Source organism: Oryzias latipes, chromosome 1 (genome assembly GCF_002234675.1).
Source record: "Oryzias latipes chromosome 1, ASM223467v1".
In the NCBI taxonomy this organism is placed as follows: Eukaryota; Metazoa; Chordata; class Actinopteri; order Beloniformes; family Adrianichthyidae; genus Oryzias; species Oryzias latipes.
This window is the reverse complement of record NC_019859.2, coordinates 28,282,054-28,303,235: the sequence shown is the minus strand read 5'-3', so window position 1 is coordinate 28,303,235 and position 21,182 is coordinate 28,282,054. Positions and strand designations below refer to the sequence as shown.

At 45.1% G+C, this 21,182-nt stretch overlaps 1 protein-coding gene across 1 annotated transcript; it reads right to left on the bottom strand.

The window, feature by feature from the left end:
• On the bottom strand, nt 1–20,850 carry LOC101168600 (lysyl oxidase homolog 4). The gene is made up of 15 exons (XM_004066134.4): nt 20,766–20,850; nt 19,984–20,252; nt 19,261–19,904; nt 18,403–18,614; nt 12,831–12,869; nt 12,533–12,740; nt 11,436–11,616; nt 8,608–8,762; nt 8,366–8,533; nt 7,859–8,021; nt 6,342–6,585; nt 4,128–4,243; nt 3,911–4,047; nt 889–1,000; nt 1–611 (listed from the first exon to the last, which is right to left on the bottom strand). Exons 2-15 carry the CDS (start codon nt 20,249–20,251, stop codon nt 541–543), a joined length of 2,718 nt encoding a protein of 905 aa, XP_004066182.1. The 5' UTR covers nt 20,252; nt 20,766–20,850; the 3' UTR covers nt 1–540.
• Between the last annotated feature and the right edge of the window lie 332 nt (nt 20,851–21,182).

Below are 21,182 nucleotides of genomic sequence, written 5' to 3'. Positions count from 1 at the left end.
TGTTTGTCAAGCATTTATTCAACCTTCACCAAGTTCTGTTACGCCAGCCCTCCTCTACCCCCGCCCTCACATAGAACAACAATGTGGAAGTAGTTATAAACAGTACAAACAAGTTTCACCTGAAAAGTACATTATATTCTGCATAAATTATCGCCCTGAAGAACAATATCCAGAGGTAATATGAAACTATACATGACATTAGCAAAACATTGTAGATTTATTCCAAGAAGGCAAAGTAGCACCAAAGAAGACAAACCAGAACCTTAGGCGGGATTCTGGGTTTGATGGTGTTCATTCTAACCATTAGTTTGCAGCTCTGGGAACAACTCTGAATGAAGACTCCCGCCCGCTCTGACTGGGTTTCTTCTACGACACCTGAACGGAGGCTGACAGGAACGTCTCAGGTTCTAATGGTTCACGTCTTCCCCCAACCCTCCCTGTTAACTGGCATGCTGCTATGTCCCTCCCTCCCCCCGCCGTGACGTTTCAGGCATGGTGAGGAGCTTCATCCTGCTGCTCCCGGATTGTGGTGCTGGCTCCTCACAGGAAGTTGCTGGAGATCTGCCGCTGGTGGTCAAACAGGTCCTCCACCTCAGCGCTGTAAGCGTCACCTGATCAGAACGGGGAACAAGGAGATGGAGGAGGCACAGGTGCACCACAAAAAGCAAAAATGGAAGTAGGTCAGACTAGTTATGAAACACAGCAAAGATCATTTTTTATTTGCAAGAAGTACATGTGAAAAAAAAAAGATTGCTGTTGAAGGTGAAAACGTCTTGAATGTTTTTTCCTAAAATGTTCGCTGTGCATCACTCGCTTTGCTTCAAGCGTCAAAAGCTTGTTTGTACAGTCTTTAGTTTGTTGTGTGAGTGACAGGAAGATGGAACATACCCGAATGGCAGCCGTACACGTAAACACGCGCTCCATCATACTTGCAGCGACAGCGCATGGCGTTGTTTTGGAAATCGGACTCAGCCATGTCTAAAGTTGGATTGACTTCCACCTGCAGCAGTGACAGAGACAAATAACGAGTGAGAAGAGTTGGGAAAACAGACTTTGTGCAGTTTTGGAATAAATGTTTTTTTATCTCTTGTCTCAGATCCTCATGTCCTTCATGCTGAAGTTACATGCTGGTCAAAATGCAATGATCAAGCATTTACTATTTGGAAAACACCTGGAAATACCTAAAAGAAATTCTATCTCCAACCTGAACTGCATTTTATCAAGCTCCTCTGCAGGTAAAGCAGCTTCCTGTTTCAGTTCTTCCCTGTTGAACCTAGCATCCGTTAGGGTGTAGATATAAGTTTTATATACCAGCATTAATATGGAAGCATCTCTGCATTTTCCTGAACAAGTCGGTTTACTTTGTGACTGTCAAATTTAGATAAAGAAATGAGCTTCCTCATGATTTTGGTAACCGCTCTTTGTTGTTGTGCAGACATCCTAAACGCTTTCGCCACATCTGCAAACTCTCCACAAAGCCTCAGTGATGCGAACATTTTAGCCAAAGTCATCCTGATATTCATATCCTTTTACTGCTGCTGTGGTGCTAGACACATCCATGCTGTCCTGCTGTGATTAGCATTCACCAGCCAAGCAACCCCCCCGCTCACACACACCTCCCACCAGAGCATGAATGAGCCCTGTGGGAGTCTTGGATGCTTCCTCTGTTAGCGTGTGAGCTTCCTCTAAGCAGACATAAATCAAGCTGACTTGAGAAGGGTTCACTTGCACAGACCAAAGTCACCATTTCAGCTCAAAAAGAACCTCATGGTTTAGTCTATTCCAACTGTTAAGTGTGTAAAGTCTGAGTGTGCTTTGGTGGGGGGAAGGTGGGAGGATCCTTCTAGTTTTTTCTATATGAGCAAACCTAAAGAAGCCTGACGTCAGTTTCCACTCTAATTTGGCAGAGATGGAGATGACAGTTTGGGGTTTCCAGCCTGTCATTAGGCTGCAGCTGGTTGTCATGGTAGCGCGTTTCCACCCGTTTTTCGTGTTGTGATTAAGACAAGCATACAAGTGACTTTCCCCTGTAAACACATCAAACAGATAAGGTGACCACATCTTCCATAAAAGCTCAGAGCTGAGACACTTTGGAAAGACGTTTCTGGTTTAAGCTGCTTCAGATTAGAGTTCTTTGAAGGATGACACAGAGATCCCACACTGGCTTTTTACCCAACAGTGAAAGTTTATTTAACGACTGAGTGTCATTACAATGTCAATCACAGTCGCTGAGGTGGACCCACAATGTCTCCTACAGACAGCGGCTTCACCGCTAACACCCAGCTGCAGAAGATATGACAAAGCCTCTGCTACTGCTTAAAAATGGTAATATATGGCATGCCAGTGGGGCCAAAAACACTCCCTGTTTTTAATGGCAACCATTTATGGTGTTTTACTAAGGCGACGTAATTTACAGCCTTTTATGTGGCATGTAAACGCTGTAAAAAGTACGTTTGATTTACAAAAAAAAAACCTTTGATTTTTGCATCACCACCCTATTCTGGTTTAAAACCTGTGACTTTGATGACTTGACAATTAAAGCCCATGAGCAATAGTTGGGGTAAAGTATATACATATACAAAAGCAAAGGTGGGGGTTTGTTTAGCACATATGCTATTTTAAAAAAGCGTGGTTTGTGTTTGGAAAGATGCTAACTGATGACACAAACACTCTCAAAGTTTGATCTTTGTAGAAAAATGAGTCCAGTTTTATAGAGTGAAAAGAAAGATCTGCTCAGAGATTTATATAGATCTGGTGACCCAAACAATTTCTCTACAGGAAACACGGCACAGAAGAGTTTGATTGACAAGGTCTACAGCCAATCAGAACCTAGGACATAGTGCTCGTTAAAAAAAACAATAAAAACATGCTATATTGCACCGGGAAAAAAAAACACAAAACAGAGAGACCATGAAAGGTGAACAGCGATATAGTGAGGATTTACTGGAGAGCAGGCTGCTACAATACAGTAAGTGAAGGCTCCAGTGCATATCTCTGTGTGCTGGAAGTGGAGAGAGCTTCACTGGTCTCAGCAGCTAAGAGTACAACAAAGCATCCTGTTCCATCAGGAAAGGCTTTTAAATAATAGTTTCATTTGTGATACTTTCAATATATTCTGTTACAGTCAAGATTTCAGTGGCACATGGAAAACGTCCATATCCTCTCATTTGGTATCCTAGACCTAAACATTTCTTTTTCAAATGATAACGTGTTCACAAATGGCTCTGAATGTTTAAGACAAACATTTGTTTTGCTACATATTTACTTTATAATTGAATTCAAATGCTGAGCGGAATGTGTTATTATTATTTTGTTTTATCTTTTAGTGATTGGGGAATTTTTGAACGTATTGAAGGGGATCAATTCTCTAAAAAATAGAATTGTGTTCTATCTTCTAATTCTGTTTTAGGGGTATTGTATCAAACATATTTTGACGTTAGTTTTGCCGATTTCATTCACCGCTACGGCAGATGCACCAGTAGGTTTTATGTCTGAAATGGATTGAAGCACCAACATGGTTTTTCAGAGAAGACAGGTCTGCAGACCAAATGAACTTAATTACAGATCTACCTTCTGCAGAAGTCAAGACTAAATTTACTTTCTTAAACATGCACACACCCCTGAAACACACACACACACACACACACACACGTGTACATGAGTGAGCAGAGAACTCCTCAGAGCATTTAGCTGTTATTTTAGTCTTTTCTGTGTCCGTTTGTTAAGACTTCCACGCCTCACTGTGCTGTTTCAAGTTCTGCCGCTGTCTAAAGGAAAATGGCTGGTTTTGCTACGTAGTCTGAAGTAAGGATGAATCTGTTTGAAGACTTGGGTAGGAAAACTCCAGCATCTTTTAGGATATTAAAAGATGATGATGCACTCACATCCCAAGCATCAACATGACACTTACCTGAAAAATGTACTCTCCCGGCCGCACGTCTGTGATGTCGATCCACTGACAGTCAATGTCGTGGCGGTACGTATCCCAGCAGCCCACGGAAATGCCCTGCTCTCCCATATTGTAGCACGAGAATCGTTTGTGGAGACCTGAATGCAGAGAAGAAGATCACGTACAGTAACGGGTTCTACTTCTTTGTGGGTCAGCGCTGCAGCAGAACGGCTCTCACCTTCAGGGCAGTATGTGTCCTCCAGGCAGAAACTGGCTTTGTGGCCCTCAGCCACCTTCGTCCCATTCAGGGTGAGCAGATCATAGTGGGTGAACACCTCAATACTGTGGTAGTGTCTGAGGAAAGGAGACAGACAGGATGATCAGCAGCAGAGCGGGAATCAGGGGGACTGTGGGAGATAATTCTTCTGCTTCTCTCAGGTTTCTCATTTCACATTTACACGGCAAAAACAGGCCCCTTAGAAATAAGTCCAAATTCTTAACCCATTATCAAATTTATCTTTTAACAAGCAAAAGAATGTGCCAATAGGGTGAAAAATCGTCTTACCAAGAATTCTTTTTGTAAGAAAAATTTCTGCTCAAATAAACATGTTTTCTAAAACCATTCATCCATCTATTTTTAAACCTGTTTTAATCCCTTTCGGGGTCACGGGGCTGCCGGAGCCTATCCTCGTGGGCCAAGACAGGGGACACCCTGCAGGTCGCCAGTCTGTCACAGGGCCGTGATCACACACGCATGCACACTCACATTTACACCTATGGACAATTTAAAGTAACAAATTAACCCATGAAGCATGTTTTTGGATGGTCCCCGGAAAAAACCCACCCACACATGCATGAGGAGAAACTCCACATTGGTTTTCTGTTCAGGTCCCCCAGGCAAGACTTGAACTGGAGCCTTCTTTCTGTGACGAAAAAGCGCTAACCACTGCGCCACCATGCAGCCCTGTTTCCTTAAACTAAGATTATTTTATTATTGAAAAACTTTCTTGATATAGTTTTTTTTCCTACCAACACAAAAAAATGAAGAGAATTTATTGCGAAACAAGGGTCTTTTTTAATTTCTTAAGATTCATTTTTTCCAGTTGAAATCTTTGTGTTTATTTCACTTTGTGCATTTTTTCGTGTCATTGTGTCTAGAGTTGTTGAGTGCACGACAATCAGCAGATATTTGCTCTTCTGAGCTTTAAAACCTCAAAAGAGTTGTTGCTGTGAGTGCTTCACACACGCACACGAGTCAAGATGACGTCCTGTTTTGTTCTAAAAGCCTCTGGTGAGGCCAGAATCAGCAGATCTGCTGCCCATTCATGTGTTTGTGTGTTATAGTGTGTGTGTTTCTCTGCGTTTGTGTCTTTGTGAGGCAGAGGAATATGGTTTTCTCTGCTTAGTTTATTTGTGAGCTCCGTTTGTGCACGGCAAGATACTGCTGGCTTGTAGTAGAGAGATCCACATATGCACATCAGACTACCGCAAAAAAAAAACACGTTTTCTCTACCAAGCTGCAAGCATGAGCTTAGAGAACATGGTTAGAGTCAGCTTCCTATAGAGAACTTGGATTACTGAGGTCAATTTTTCTCTGTGACAGTCCTGGGGACTTGATGGAATAGGCAGCAAGGCTGATTTATATCAACAGAGCAAACTATTTAGGAGAATCCCACAGTTCTAGCACTCATTTGGGGGCCATATTGTCTGAAACAAGCTGGACAGCAAAAATTCAGAAAGAAGAAAAGCAGCTAGTCCTGCTAGTCCTCTGACATGTCCTCACATGTCACCGTTTTGTTCTCCAAACACATGAAGCTCATTGCATCTGCTCTCTTTGGTCCATCTGCATTCACACTGAAGTGAAGCACACCAGGGTTCTAATAGAACAGAGTCCATCGTTCTCATTAGGACCAGAGTTCTCTTGTTTCGTCCAAACCAGAGTTCAGGTGAGTTTGCCAAACCAAGAGGACCAAATGAGAAAACCAACTGTAGATTAGACTCTGACCAAACCCAGATTACACCAAGACTAAACCCAAATCAGATTGAGACCTAATCTGGATCAGACCAGGACATAATTGAGATCAGTACCAGACCTGGATTAAACTGGAACCAAATCCATATCAAATTGAACCAGAACCAGACCTGAATTTGACCGAGACTAGACCTGTATCAGACTAGATTTGAAATAGGATCAGATCAGAACCAAACCTAAATCTGACCAGGACCAGGTTTATTACCAGGGATGTTCCTAATAAACATGGTTTAGGTCTCCATAGTAGAGAATTGGAGAAATTTGGTTTCCTGAGGCAAACTTGGTGTCATTTCTTCCAAAAACCCTTTGCTTGAGGAAACCTGGTGACTGATCATGAGTCGACAAATTGTGAACTCAGTTTGTGTTCCACAGCAAACAGAGATTTTACAGCTTCATGCAGCCACACAGCTCCCAGTTCACCTGTGACACTGGTGCCACGTCCAGCTCTCCCTGCTGGCCCGTGGCCTGAAGTCGGCGCGGCCCATGTTCATGATGCGGGAGGAGAAGCGCAGCAGGCGGCGGTGTCCGTAAGGCCAGTTCATCCTGGCGGCAGAAGAGGACAGGCAGTTCTCCTCATTGGCACAGACAAGCAGGTGGAGCGGTCGGTCCTCCACATAGGCCGACTCCTGGACCAGCTGGGCGTCCACCACCAGGTCAGGAGCAGCTGTAGAGGCAGAGAGCTGCTTCAACATCAAGCTGGAATCTGCAGCGTTCCATCTGCTGCTGCCACAGATGAAGCAAGGAGGATTTAGGAAAAACCAAACTAAAGTCAAAGTTCAGAGAAGTAAAGAGGCTGAAAAGATTCTGGGAGGAAGATATCAGGGTCTGAGGACTGACTTCAAAGCTTGTGAAGTTCAGAAGAACCACATTCTTGCTCTGTGTGTGATTCCTGTGTGGGACTTTTCTCACCTGAGAGGCCCTGAGATACACATTTTTCTGGATCATCATAGACTAAAGTGTGATGGGCAGACCCTGGGAGGTTAAAGCTGATGTTCTTCAGGGTTCTTATGTTTGTTGTGCGTTTCTAGTCTGATTTTTCTGCTCTTTGGGGACTTACTCCAAACATATCTATGTAAAGTCTAACATAGTGGGCGCTGAAAGAAGATTTATGGTCAGAGGAGAAGTTTGCTGATCCACGCTAAAAGGAGTGAGTTAGCGATGTGACGTTCAGAGATCTGTTTTTGCGGATATGTGTGTCTGACTGTTTGAGGTCAAGTTGGAAATGAAAGCACATCAATGGTATTTGCAGTGGAGAGTATGATTCCATCTGCAGTCAGAGGGCTGTTGTGGTTTCTGCTCTGGAGCCTCGGAACCCGATTATCCAAAGAAGAATGCTTGGTAATGTGAAACCATCAGGGACAACCTCCATCGTCCCTTTCACAACACTGAAACTCCACAACAGCATGCCTTCAGAGGCTTCTTCAGATCTGCTGTAGAAGCTCCTATCTGTCTGTATGTGTGTGTGGAATCGGAGAAAATGATTTACATTCTCCGTCAATAAGTTCTTTTGAACGGATCCTTGCTTAAACACTAAACTGCGTGCCCTTCCACATTTTCACACAGAAAAATATGTCAACGACATGATTCAAAGCAAACGGACGTTTCTGTCCTCATGAGAGGAGGGGCAGGTCTGATCCCTGGAGCCCTGAAAACTGAATTGGGAATTCTGGCCTATTTCCATGGTGCAAACATCTTTTTTGACCAGAAAAGAGACAAACTTGGAAAGAATTTGAATAACATGAGGTAAAAAAAACCAGCTGTGTCTTTAGGGGGTCTCTTAGACCCACCAGCAAACACAAGCTCTGCCTGCCAAGAGAAACTGGCTGTGGTTCACAGATGTGAGTTATTCTTTAGCTGTAGGACAAACTTATTCCTGGAGTTCACTGCAGGAAACTAACAAAGGTCCAGAGCTTCAGAAGCTCCTTTCCTGGACTCACTTTCAACACATGTGACACCTGCAGCTCTGCCGTCTCCCCCCCGGGGGCAGTAGACCTGTCCGTTCCTGCGACACTGCTGGATGGACATCTCTGTGCCAGTGCAGTGGGTTCCACTCAAAACCACCTCAGAGGCCTCCGGGGATCCCGGCCAGAACCACGTCTCCTGCAGAGTCAGAACCAGAGAAGCTCAAGAGCCCTGCGGACCAACTGAAGAAAAACAGGCTGAGCTTCAGGACCTTTAGCACTCCTACATAAATGTTCCCTCTGAAAAGATCTTTTTCCACACACATTGCTATTTTCAGTTTGTTTGCCCCCCCCCCTCTCCCCTCCTTCCTCGCCTCACTTTCTCTCTTTTATTTCAGGCACACTGGAAGTGGCTGTTGGGAAGCCTGTAATTACCCGCCTCTGTAATAACACACAAAAGGCAATGTGGAGGAGGAGGAGGCATGGGAGCAGAACCAGAGAGAAGTTTGGGTGGAGGTGGAGGGATTGGGTGAAAAAGCGTACCTGATGGGCCCGTGCAGCAAAGCCCAAGCCCAGCTGCCTGCAGACCACCATAGCCTCATTGATACCCCAGTTCTCGCTGCAGATGGAGCCCCAGCGCTTGGCTCCTCTGACCTCCATCAGTACCTCCACCCGGCCCTCCCCAGGGTCTCTGCCTCCTGACAGACGCACCTGTGTGTGCATGGACAAACACTGAGGCCCCCATCGTCACACATAACAGTGGGTTTTGTATGAGTGGGTCTTACCGTGGCCTGGAGGCCACTGTCGGGAACGTTGCAGCGGACTGCAACATCCTGGCTGTGCTTGCAGCTGTAAAGCGGCACTGGTCTGTGGGGGCAATCTGTGAGGGACCGCTCCCTGCCCGTGCACTGAACGCTGTTCATGTGGATGAGCCCGGTACCTGCAAAGACAGCACGGACAGGCGTGTCAGTAATGCAAAAGCTGCTGCAGACATCTGCCGGACTCTAAAGCAGAGCTCCTCTGAGGTGGAGTTCCTCCAAAGCTTTCCTAAAACCTTCCCAACTGTCCTGAGGGTTACCTCAAGGCCAGGTGTCAGAGCTGATCCTGTTTTTAGTGTTCAGGACAGATTCGTTTTTGAGTTCAGAGATGTCTTCTTTTACCTTCATGCTTACCACATCCACCTGAAGTCAGACATCTTTTTTTGAGGTTTGTGGTTTACACAGAAACATCACTGGATTACCAGCTCTAAATGATGAAGGCTGTTTAGGACAATGTGAGATTCTAAATGCAGTCAGTAGGATCGAGTCTGTGGAACCCAGTTGTTCTCCAACTTCTTGTTGTCGAGTCATTTGGAGTAACCTACAGAGTCATGCAATTGGCATCACAGCTCAGGAGAATCCCCATCTTTAAGGATCACAGCAGATCCATGAAGTGCCATGATCCTCAGTCACATGTTCTGGACCACATCTGCACGCCAGTGTCTGCACAGCTCAGTTAGTTGTCTAGTTACTTCAGAATGAAAGATTGCAGCAGAAAAACCAACTGAGAACGAACTGCCGAACGAAACAGGAAAAATTATAACTGAAAACAGTTTACATTTTCACTGTACTTTGTAGATTTATCTCATTCAAGTAAACCTGCCCCCCATACCCAATCATCTGACACCAGGCCGCACAGAAGCATAACTTCCTTTGAGCTTTAAGAATTCTTAAAGCTGCTGCTCTGGCTGCAAACATCCCTGCCAAAATTGAAACCCCCAAGCTAACAAAATAAAAAAACATATAAAACAAATAAAACTTGCAAATATCTTTGAAAGTTTTTTTTGCAGAGAATACAGCCAGTAAAGAGGCAGAAGAGACTACAACTTCAAAGATAAAAGACCATACAGTCCTACTTTAAACTGGATTTATCATTCCATGTAGAAAATGTACATTTTGTTGCATTTATCTGCGACCGTGCCAGAATGGGATCATGTCTAACAAGAAACTGCATGAAGCGTCAAAGGGCTGACATATTTGATCTGTCAAATCTTTACTGCAACACCTTCTGTCAATTCATTGACTGTATATGAGAACTGGACTGAGAGACCCCTACCCCCTAGCGGTCTAAACAGGAAGTACCTGCTAGCTCCAAGAAGCCAAAACCCCATTGTTGAGAACTGTTGAGAATATGTTGAGAAATAGACAGCTATGATATCAATCATTCTATTTTTCAGAATAACTGTTGTCATGTTCTTGGTAATCCTTTTTATTAGAAATGAGAAATTGACTAATTAAATGCCTCAATAAAAGTATGTGGTCTTGTGTTGAACGTTTGAAGTGTTCAATTGACAGATCTCCTCTAGCCCACAGTCAAGTGGTAGGGGTGTGGAGTTCTATCAAGCCCACTCCTGACTGGTGAGAGTGGTTGTCATAGAAACGTTGACTCACACCGACTCACACCAACCACTGCTTACCGACATCTGGCTCCAACACGGTGGCATCTGTATCTCAAAAACATGGCGACTGACTTGACTTCATTTTGTTGGAGCTGGCATAAGGCGTTTTAATGAGTGACGTCACACTCAGTCGGTCTAGTTCTCATGGCCAATTATTAAATCTGAAGGTGATTGATGGTTGAGATGTTTGGCTGAAGTTCTGGTTTATGGAGCAGGAGTTACCTAGCTGTGAGTTTCATGACAGATTTTTTGTTTTCTTATGTTTGTCGGGTTTTCCTGCTTTGTTGAGTTCCTTTGAACTTTCTGTGAAAACTTGATTAATTAAACTTGATTGACTTCTGCTTCAGTTAAAAATAGATATTGTGAACTGAAGAAAACCTGCAGTACATTTATGTTTGCGTAGGTGAGCAAGGCCCGTCAAAGGCTGTAATTTGTCCAGAAATAGTCATGATGTCACTTTGTCCTCGCTGCTGCCCAGCCCAGACGCCTTCACGGGACACGTTTCACGTTCTCAGGGCCTGAAACCACAACCATCTCCCTTTCCTTTTAAAGTAGCCCTAAAAGTAGACGCTTTTCACGCTTTACTTCACAGCGAGGAGAAGCAGGACCAGCAGAAAGGGGCTGCTCATTTGGGCGGAAAGATAATGAGATGAAATGAACATGATTGCAGAGTTGGGGCTGAGTTCAGAGTAGGAGGACAAAAAGAGGACTGAGCGTTTCCGAAGAAAACTGCAGGCTCAGGAGCAGCATTTTCCCGCCCACAACAAAAGCGCTGCCACAACAATTCCATGCGCTTGATTGGCCAACATCCTGCCTTCAAAGCCGACTTGCGCTCATTCAGCCCTTGTTTTGACAGCAGCCTTGTTTTGGTCAGCTGACCCCCCCAGCTGAGTTTACACTCGTGTGATTGGTCCTGCGGAGCCGCTCCACAGTCACGCTGCAATCATTCTTAGTGTTTGTTCACGCAGAGCTGGGGGGCCGCCACTTTGAAGAACGGTTTAGGCTGAGGGGTGTTTAGTCTGCGGAAATGACAGAGATGATCTTCTCCTCTAACAGGTACATTCAAAATCCATTCAACCCCTCCTCCTGTCATGATGAGTAACATTGTCCTGTAAACCTTAACTCTGTCAAGTGGTGTGTGTGTGTGTGGGGGGGAGGGGGTGCTGCATGCATTACCCTGTCCCAACTGAGCCCGGGTTAGAGCCTCCTTGGCCGTGCCAAAGCCCAACTCTCTGCAGACTACACTGGCTGCGCTCAGGTCCCACAGGTGGTCGCACACTGTGCCCCACTTCCCCTCCTTCAGAACTTCAACGCGGCCCTCTCCGAGGCGAGCCCCCGCCTTCAGGCGCACCACAGGCTGGAAGGAAAAACAGAACATATTTAGCACCGTATTTCCATTAGAAAACACTTCACAGGATTTGAAAATATCCTGGTGTTTGGTCCAAGTGCCAAGTGGAGAGGAAAAGATTTCTGCTTCATGAAAGTTTGTGTGTGATTAGTTTAGACGAGCTTCATTTCAATAGGACAGCGTTTACATTCCAGCCTCTGTTTTTTGTTCCATTTCTATAGAATGTTTCTACAACAGTAAAACCTTTCCTAAAGTCTGACAGACATGAGTCCTGCACTGTGGCGGTTTTCTTTGCAGGAACTGTTCCATTTAAACAGGAGGGTGTGGTCTGCACCAAAACCACAATGTTAGCAGCTGATATGACTCCATTAAAGACTGAAACCTGCTCAGGGATCTTCACATCACCAAATACTTTATTATGCAGATTTAGACTTTAAGATAAGCTGGATTCAGACCAGGGGCTTGATGAGCAGGGAAGGAGAGGTTTGGAGCTCTACGTCAGTTCCTGCTGATCAGCTGGATCAGGTGAGTCCAGTTTCTGATTGACTGAACACACCAACTCCAGGAGATCAGAAGTCAGTCTGAAAGTGTTTACTGAAAAAACAGGCAGCTCAGGAGCTTTCAGGGGGCAGGGTGGAGACCCTTCAGCTACTATAGAGGTCAGACAAGCTGCAGCTGGACTTTGGCTGAAAAACTTCACCCAAGACAAGAAACAAACTCAAATGTCATTGATGGTAACTTGAGGCACATCACTCAAGGCTATCAGTGTAGTTTAGGATATGAATTAGGGTTCAGAGTTTGAATCAGTGTTCAGCTTCAGAATCAGGGTCTGGATCTGGGTTCAGGATGTAGAATCTGGATCAGGGTAAAGAGTTTGGAAGCAGGACGCAATCATCGAGGTCAAACATTTGTGCGTCCCTCTCACCGATACCGCAGGTGGAGCTGGAGTTCTGCTCTGATAGCTGAACTGGTGTCCTGGGACACAGCGGACCACAGCATGCATGCCCCCCCTGCAGGGGACTTCGCTTCTGGGGAGGGACAGCTGAGAGTGACACTGGGACAGGGAGGCCTCCACACCTTGACACCGCACCTTCTCCACCCAGTAGGATTTCTTCTGGATTTGTGTCCTGATCCTGGGGGGCGAGGGGGGAGGGGCGAGGGGTAGGGTTGTGATCCATTTCATGAAACAACATTAAAAGTAAATGTGCGGTCAAGGACTTTACCCAGATGAGGGATCTGCCAACTTGGACTCCCATAGTTTCCTGAGGAGAAGAGAAAACAGTTTTTGGTCTTGTTCTTCAGCCCCCCCCCGACACCCAGCTGTTGGGGGGGGGGTTCTCAGGTTATTTTTTGGTTACCTAAAGACGGAGGAGAATGTGAGTGTTTAACTCTGTCCTGATTTCCTCGGTGAAGAAGGAAAGAGCATAAAATGTGGGATCCTACCTTTGCTAACTTCTGTCAGTGACTCCACTGAGTATTTCTGTCTGTTTATTGATGGAAAACCAGCTGAGTATGAAAGAGATGCTTAGACGAAGCCCCCGTCCCCCTACAAACATATCGTTGTCCTTCCCCACGCAGACCGTAGACAGGTGCAGCAAACTTTCACCAGACGGCGGTTTGTGGAAGAAAGAAAACATCACTAAAAAAGGAGAGAACCCTCTCTAGAGTGGCCTGGAACTGAATCCAGAACAAGACCAGTCCAGTAGAGCTCCAGCATTCAGTAAAACAGATCCCTGTTGCAGGTTTATTTCTGCTGGTTGTGCGTTTCAGACTCGTGGATCAGAGTTTCATCAAATGGAGGATTCTTCCTAGAATTTCTGTGAAAGATCAAATTCTCACAGATTTTTTGCACAAACAATTTTTACTGAATTTACTGTTAGCTGTAAGTTACAATTTTCAAACAAGAGTTAAAACTCTGTCAGTCAGAGAAGAGAAACTATTGTATGTTAAACAGACTTTATGTGTTCTGCAGCTCAGAGAAGAATTCTGAACCAGTATGAACCAGGAACGTCATTGATCCTTGCATGAAAACAATCACCTCAAACGCATCATGCCACCTTGTGCTGTGCTCACACCGGCCTTGGAAGCACGTTCAAGCAACTTCCAATGGAAAGTCCACGTAAACGCGGGTATATTGCTGTTTAGGGTAACTGTGTTCAAAACTCTTGCGTTGAAAATCGACCATGGAGAAAAAATATTTGCGATTTCTATGACACCAAGTCTTTCATGTATCGGAATAGAGCTGTGAAATAAAACACCTGCAGCAAGATTTGGGGGATTTGCGCCAAGCCCCTTCCAGCACAGGGTGCATGTGCTAGTATTATGAAAGTGAGTGTGTGTGGGGGGGTGTTATTTATCTTCAGATGTATTGTTTAGTTTGAAATCTGGAATCATGAAGAAGACTTAGCTGTTGTCTAGAGCCCTAACTCTGGAGAATGAGAGGATGCATACGGGGAGGGCTGAATACGGTGAGGGGCTGCATACAGGCACACAGATGAGCTGAATAAAGGTACGTCTGCAGCTCTGCTGCTGCCCTGATGGATCATCAGACACCAGCATCAAGCAGAAGCTCAGGAGATCCGACTCATTCAACAAAGGAAGAAAGAATCAAAGTTTGGGAGGCAGACTGTAAGGGGTTGTTGGTTCACAGGCTGGGTGGGGGAGGAGAGCCGGCTGTATAATTGCCTGCTCTCCCTGGCACTGTCTGCTTTGTGGTGCAGCAGCAGCGTGTTGGTTCACACACAGCAGACATGGAAATATGCACCAACAAACACTGCTCTTTGACCCGTTTTATGCCGGGCCACTGTGGAATCCAGGAAGGAGCCATGGAAAGGCTCGTCTACGGGAGTTTTATAAAAAAATGTCCACCAAGCTGAGAGGAAGTCTGGGAATAAGAGACACTGAAGGCGCTGATAGACAGAAATGTTGCTTTTCAAGTGAAACTGAATACACAATAAAAGACGAGCCGACTGTCAGGAAAGCTCAGTTAACCTGTCATTACAGGCGGCTGCAGAGCTGGAACAGTCCACCCACTCTGGATGTTCCCACTGATTCCCATCAACCCCCATCCCCTGGTCCCATGAAAACTTTTAGGGTCATAATGATGTAGTTTCCATAAAAAGGGTTTCAGTCGAACGGCCACAAAGACATTAAATGTAGCCTTTAAAGGCTGCAGAAAGGGGGGTGGGGACTGCGATGAAAGAGGACCTGGAGAATAACTTTGCATGCAAAATGTGGGGAAAGCTGCAAAATCTGTTGAAACTTGCTGCAGCAACAAAGACAGATGGTCCACAAAACCCTTGTGGCCGGAGCAAGAGCTGTGCTGACTCAGCAGAGACCGAACTGCAGGCTAAGAATATTTCAGATCAGAAGTCTGACCATAATCACAGATGTCCAAGTGGTCATGACAGAAGCAGGCAAGCACACACAGACAGTTTGGGAAACTCATATCTACATAATTTACTCCAAGAAGTCCCGCCTCCTGTTGTTCAACAAACACACAGGAAGCTTTTATTGAAAAAATCCAATATGATTGATTGTTCAAACTGACAACACAGTTCTTCCTCACAATAGTCAGTCCCCGCAATTCATGCCATCCTTCTCCTAGTCTGGCTTTTCCCTGCCGGGTCTTACATCATTCATAAAAGATCTGCGTCTGGATGCACATGTCTCCATATGGTAGGAGACAAAAGGCTTTCTTTTGATTGGTTTACCACCCACCAATAAATGTAAGACGGCTTTGTGGCGCCGGAGAAATAGAAGTCCAATGGAGCTGACGACCTCCTCCTAACAAGCCATCTTTTCCAAAGCGTCCAGACAATGTCTCTCTGCCCCCACTCATCCATGCATGGACGTGAATACAGTATAGTTTTGGTGCTGCTTTCCTGTTAGCCATGAGTTCTATCACAGTTCTATCACATCTGATGGAACTGATAGAACCAGTCTTAGATGTTGTGATGGTCACTGTTCAGGCAGCTTTGTTCAGCCAAGCTTTCTGTGCATACATCAGAGTGATCAGAGCATCTAAAATATCCCTGCCTTTAAGCCTTTTAGACTTGGTATTGAACACGTGGTGTGACATGAATAGGTCCCTAAAAGTATATTTTTCATTGTCCTCAATGGTTTGCCTCCTCAAACACAGGGGAGACTAGTTCGTTTGGCTTGTTGGTTTTATACCAAATCATTGCCAACACTGGGTGTTGATTAAAGATGACCTCAATCAGCAAAAGATGCAGCAAGATTGTTTTCACACTAAGATATTTCTGAAGATTTAGCTCAATAGCTGAAATATGTCACCAGCATGAAATCAAATAAAAATATTGTAAGCCCTGTGTGTTAATTATTAATCAGAAGAAGAAGGAATCTTGAAAGACATTTCTTCAGAGATAATAATTAGAGAACTAGCAGGACTAGCTGCTTTTCCTCTGTCTGCATTTCTCTGTCCAGGACAGATGTCTATGAAGGTTCTCATTCATCCAAGTGGTGTTGTATTAATAGTCTTCATGGCATCTTGACTAGATGCCCTCTTTCTTAAAATCCTTCTCTGCTCATCCAAGTTCAGAACTCGTTTCAGACAATAGAACCCCCAAAGATTCTTCCACATGATTTGGTCTGCCACAGTCATTGATTCTCTACTAAGAGAAGGCACACCAATGCTTTGAAGCAAAGACACAATTTGCTAAAACTGACAAACAGAATCGTTGACATCACCAATGGCTTCTCATTAGTAAAAAGTGATGTTTTTTGGTAACTACACTGCCAACACAGAGCTCTGAATGAATGTTTTCTGAAGATAATCAATCATTACTAGGCACTGGATTTTGTTACATGAAAAGAATCTATCAGATCAGAACCGGATTACAAAAAACTGTAAAACTATAAAATAAATTAACTCAGTAGGGGTGGGATTATATAAATTCGCTTCTTCCCGTTCCTTTTCAATCAATGAATCAAGCTTTACTTGACTTTAGTTAATGATCACTGTATTTAATTAAGCAAATGTGACTTAAGTGCCTTTTTTGTTTTGTTTTTTTTCTGTCCTTTTAATCTCTGCATTTTAGCTTTTCTGTTTGATAAATGTGTAAGTTCTTTATTGCTTTGACTCCAACGCTTGAAATAAATCCATAGATCAAATCAAATCAAGATTAAGCCTAATGCAGGACTGGTATATTGTCCAACAATGAATATACCAATGTTACAAAAAAAAAAAAAAACAGCAACTGAACAGAACAAATAAAGTTTAAAGATTTCATTTGTCCTCTAAAACACAAAAAATTGTCACCCTCATAAAAACAGATTTGAACCCCACAGAAACCAAGCAGGTGTTCAACCAGCAAGAAGCCCAACCCCCAAGGCCCAATCCCTGAGTTGTCTATTTTTCTTTTATTCCTTCTTTTAATATGTTCAGTCCAGCAGCAAAATGAAATAATAAGAACCAAGGGCATCTTGTGATGCTACGGTTACAATCGGTGTTTATTTAGCTTCAGACACACAAGGTGTTTGTTTGTATAAACCTCTTTTGTATTTGAGGCCATTGGCATGATCGCTGGTTGGAGGACTGATGGAAATGAGGCGCTCAAACATTTGTAGACAGGTGTGTGAGTGAGTATCCTGACTAACCAAACAGCTCACACACTGTCCTGCCAGTACACCACCCCACACCCACAAACCATCCCCCGTCTAACACAAGACTAACCAACCACCCTAGTCCTTTCCCTCCAGAGCCCACAGACGCGACAGGCATTGCCCAAAGCAAATACAGACTTCGAGAGGGCAACTCCAACCCATCCCAAGGCCACAGACTGTGAGATTCCAGCCCTGGGCACAGGCACAGGCAACCTGCAGACAGGAATACCTGGTGGCCCAACGTGTTGGCTTCCTCATTCAGATTCACAGATGGATAAAATCATGAACACTGCCTATGCAAACATCTGCAAATAAAAGGCCAATCTCAGCTGCTCACACAATTCCAAGTGGGATTCTTTGATGCTCCTCTGAAACAATTCACTCATACTGCCGCTAGTCAGTATTGGTAAATCATAACAGAGAGAAGGAAATTGGGTAGGACAACAGCTTAGAGAATGTTGAGGCTCATGGAGCTAAGTCAAGAGGTAAAAACAGTTCAAATGCAGATCAAATGCTTTCGGCAATAATGTCGTTTTCTGTTACTTTTCTGTTCTGTTTGTTTTTGTTTTTTAAATGTTATCCCTAAAACACAGTGATTTAAAAAGAAGGATTTCTATCTGAACCACAAAGGTTAACCAATGTTATTGAAACGCAACTGCTGCAGCTCTAAAAAACAGTGATAAGACACTGTGATGGAGTTCCCAACGTCGCTGAGCTTAACAAAGTCTGCAGAGATGTCTGCAGATAGTTCTGCACATGCATGCGTTTGTGCATGTCTGTGCGTATATTTTTACAAGGATCTTACAGTGTTTTTTGACTGCCTGTTACGTCTTTTTGTTCTTGGACAATCAAGATCATCCAAAACTACGCAAAACCGATTCCTGAAGCTTTAAGTTTCTCCTGGAGACCACAGCTGACAATGAATGTTGGGCATACTTAAAGACCCACTACTATAAAAATTAGGTTTTTTTATTTTTATGTATTTGTAGCATTTTTCTCACAATAGAGGACATATATAAAACAATTTTAGCTTAAAACTGCATTTCTGAGTATGCCTTTATTAAAATCGTGATGGATCAGGATCAGCAGATAAAAACCCGCAGTTTGAAAAAGCTCCCAGTAACGATGCAGCAACTGAAATGCCAAACACACACGTGCACTCTTGTTTACCTGTAGGCAGGCTTGTCAAATGCCTCTGCTGCTGGGAATCCCAGCATGCCACAGGCCACTCTGCTGCTGCTCAGGTCCCATCCGTGGTCACACACATGACGCCACTTCCCAGAATGTTTCACCTCCACCACTCCCTCTGTCACCAGACCCCCACGGTAGTTGGACAGGACAGGATGAATACGAACTTCGACTAAGTGACCCCTCTCAGATTCCTGTGAGTGAGAAATCGTGATGTCAGAGAGAACGCTGAAAAAAACAACCTTTCAGGACTTTTCCTGAATCCAGCCCTTCCTGCTTTGAAGATGCACTCAACAGGACCTCGTTCATAAACGGAAATGTAACCATGCACAATACATGCAACCAAAAACAGTCAAGACAAGAACAACAGCAGACGAGAAGAGACTTTGATGTGTAATCAGCGTCTCTGAAGAGCGTTAGAGGCAGGAAGGAAACCTGCCGCCTGCCATGATGGTAACGACAATACGGAGAAAGGGTGAGGTCTATTTGATGAAAGACAAACATAAGTCATATAGAAGCTTTGATCTGCTCCGAAGGAGTGCTAGCACTCACCCACTCAACTGGCCAAGTGAGGGAGTGTCTGCCCTGAGACTGGGAAAGGCTCGGTTTGAATCCACAACCAGCTCAAAGCAAAAATGAACCTAAAATCTTCTGGCTTGAATCTCAGCATCAGGACTTTAGCTTGGGGGGGTCCCTTGAAGCAGTTCTTCCCAATTTTGACCCCACAGGCTTACCGTCCTGCGTTTTCTATGCACCCCTGAATCAGCTCATGACAGTCTTCAAAGCCCAGTGGGGTTAACATTGCATTAGGGGATGGGTCAGGAATATTTGAACTTTTACCTCTGTGCCTTGTGGTTCAGTCTCCAATCCCAGGTCTGGATGGATCGGATCGGGTTCCACATGGTTTCCGCTGAGCTGCTGATGCTGGTCTTCCCTCCTCTCAGATTGTAGCTGGGAGTGGGGCTCACGTTGGGGGTGCTCCTCGGCCTGTCTCACCGCCTGTGGGCTTCCTTCTACTGTCTCCTGCCTCGGCCTGAAGGTGGCACCATTTGCCAGGCGTGACGGCAGCTGGTGACCTTGAGGTAGAGACTGGCTGGGCTGCTGGTTTGATCTCCCACTTCCGTGATGACGTCGCAGAATCTGAATCTCATGACCGTTTTCTTGAGGGGAGAGCTGGCTGCGCCGTGAGGAGGTGGGGGTGCGGTGGAGAGCAATCTCGTGACCCCTTCTGGAAAGAGGCTGGATGCTGGCTCCAGGTGGAGCAGGATGGGGTGCAGGCTGTGGGATTCTCTGTCTCTCCTGCCTGTTGGAAGAAGATACTTGGTCTACTGTGACAGCGGGGGCCCTGGCTCTCCTTTCAGGGCTGCAGATGACTCCCAGGTCTTCAGCATGGGTGCAGTCATTGACCCCCCAGCCATTGGAGTGACACTGAGCCACAGAAAGTTCTGTGCCTTTGCAGCGTACGTTATCCAACCAAATCATACCTTTAGAGGAAAAGCAGAGGGGAGCTGGTCAGTAGGAAAGAACAGTGGGAATACTGGTGAGGCTCTGGGTGGCACCTACCTTGTCCCCGGCCAAACTTGGCGCTGTGCGCCCAGGTGAAGCTGCGCTGAAAGCCCAGCTGTCTGCACAGCACATTAGCCAGGTTAATGTCCACCTCGTCATCGCACACCGTCCCCCAAGAGCCTTGATAGAAGACCTCCACACGTCCCTCATTATCTCCACGCCGACCCTCACCTGCCAGACGCACCAGCACCTCCTGTGCGCTTAGCCTGGGGGGGCTGAGCATCAGCAGGTAAAGGAATGCAGACAAAAAGCTGTGCGACATCATCCTGGGGGAGGAAAAAGCCAAACCAGGAGTGAAGGAGGGCTGATGGATAAGTGTCAATGTAGAAAGAAAACACGGACACCCCAAATAAAATGTGTGACCACAAAAATCCCAAATATCACACACTGCCAAATTCCACCCCCCACCCTCCAAACTGTAATTACAGTCTATTCTGCCAACCATGATGGAGCGCTCCACTGGCACGTGAAAGGACGGGGGGAGCCTGACGGAGAAGTGAGGAGCTCAGAGAGCATCCACCAAAAGTAAAAGCAGCCCTTCCATCAAATCTAGAAGAAAGACGCCCCCCAACCCCAACCCTGGCTACTCACACAAAGGAAGTTAACACCTTTGTAGAGAAGAATTACCTTCTAGACAACTGGTCCAGGTTACTGATGCTCTGGTTAACAAAAAAAGGAGGAACCAGCAGCACTGATGAAAATCATGGGAGGGTGGTCCTCTCCTCCCCCAGGTATGAACAGATCAGAAAAACAGAGGCTTGAGAAAAGGTGGAACTCACCTCCTTGCAGATGTCACCCAGATGTTTGAGAGAAGAAGGAGAGGAAGAACTAGGAGACTGCCTCTGCTGTCCTCCTCCCTCCCATTCTCTGCCCCTCCTTCAAAGTTCCTTCATGTAACCCTCCTAGTTTCTATTTTAACTTCGCCTTTCTGGTCACATTTCTCCATTATAATCACATGGCGTCTTTCAGAGCTGGAACAGGAGCCGACCAAAGAAATCCACCAACACTGGACACATGCAGACACAGAGAACCACTGTTTGCTGGTTTGGTCTCAAATGAAGAAAGAGCAGGGGAATTCAGGAAAAACAACACAAACACACAAACAGAGAAAGACAAACACGCAGGCCTACTTACAAAAAGAAAATCCCAGACAGACACATACAAACAAACACACACAGAAAGAAATTGACCAACCG

Coding starts and splice junctions, on each gene's coding strand:
- LOC101168600 (XM_004066134.4), bottom strand. CDS start 20,251: ATGATGTCGCACAGCTTTTTGTCTGCATTCCTTTACCTGCTGATGCTC. Junction 6,586..7,858: donor AGGTGTCACATGTGTTGAAA/GTGAGTCCAGGA, acceptor CTGCCTCTACAG/CTGCTCCTGACCTGGTGGTG. Junction 1,001..3,910: donor CGGGAGAGTACATTTTTCAG/GTAAGTGTCATG, acceptor TCACTGCTGCAG/GTGGAAGTCAATCCAACTTT.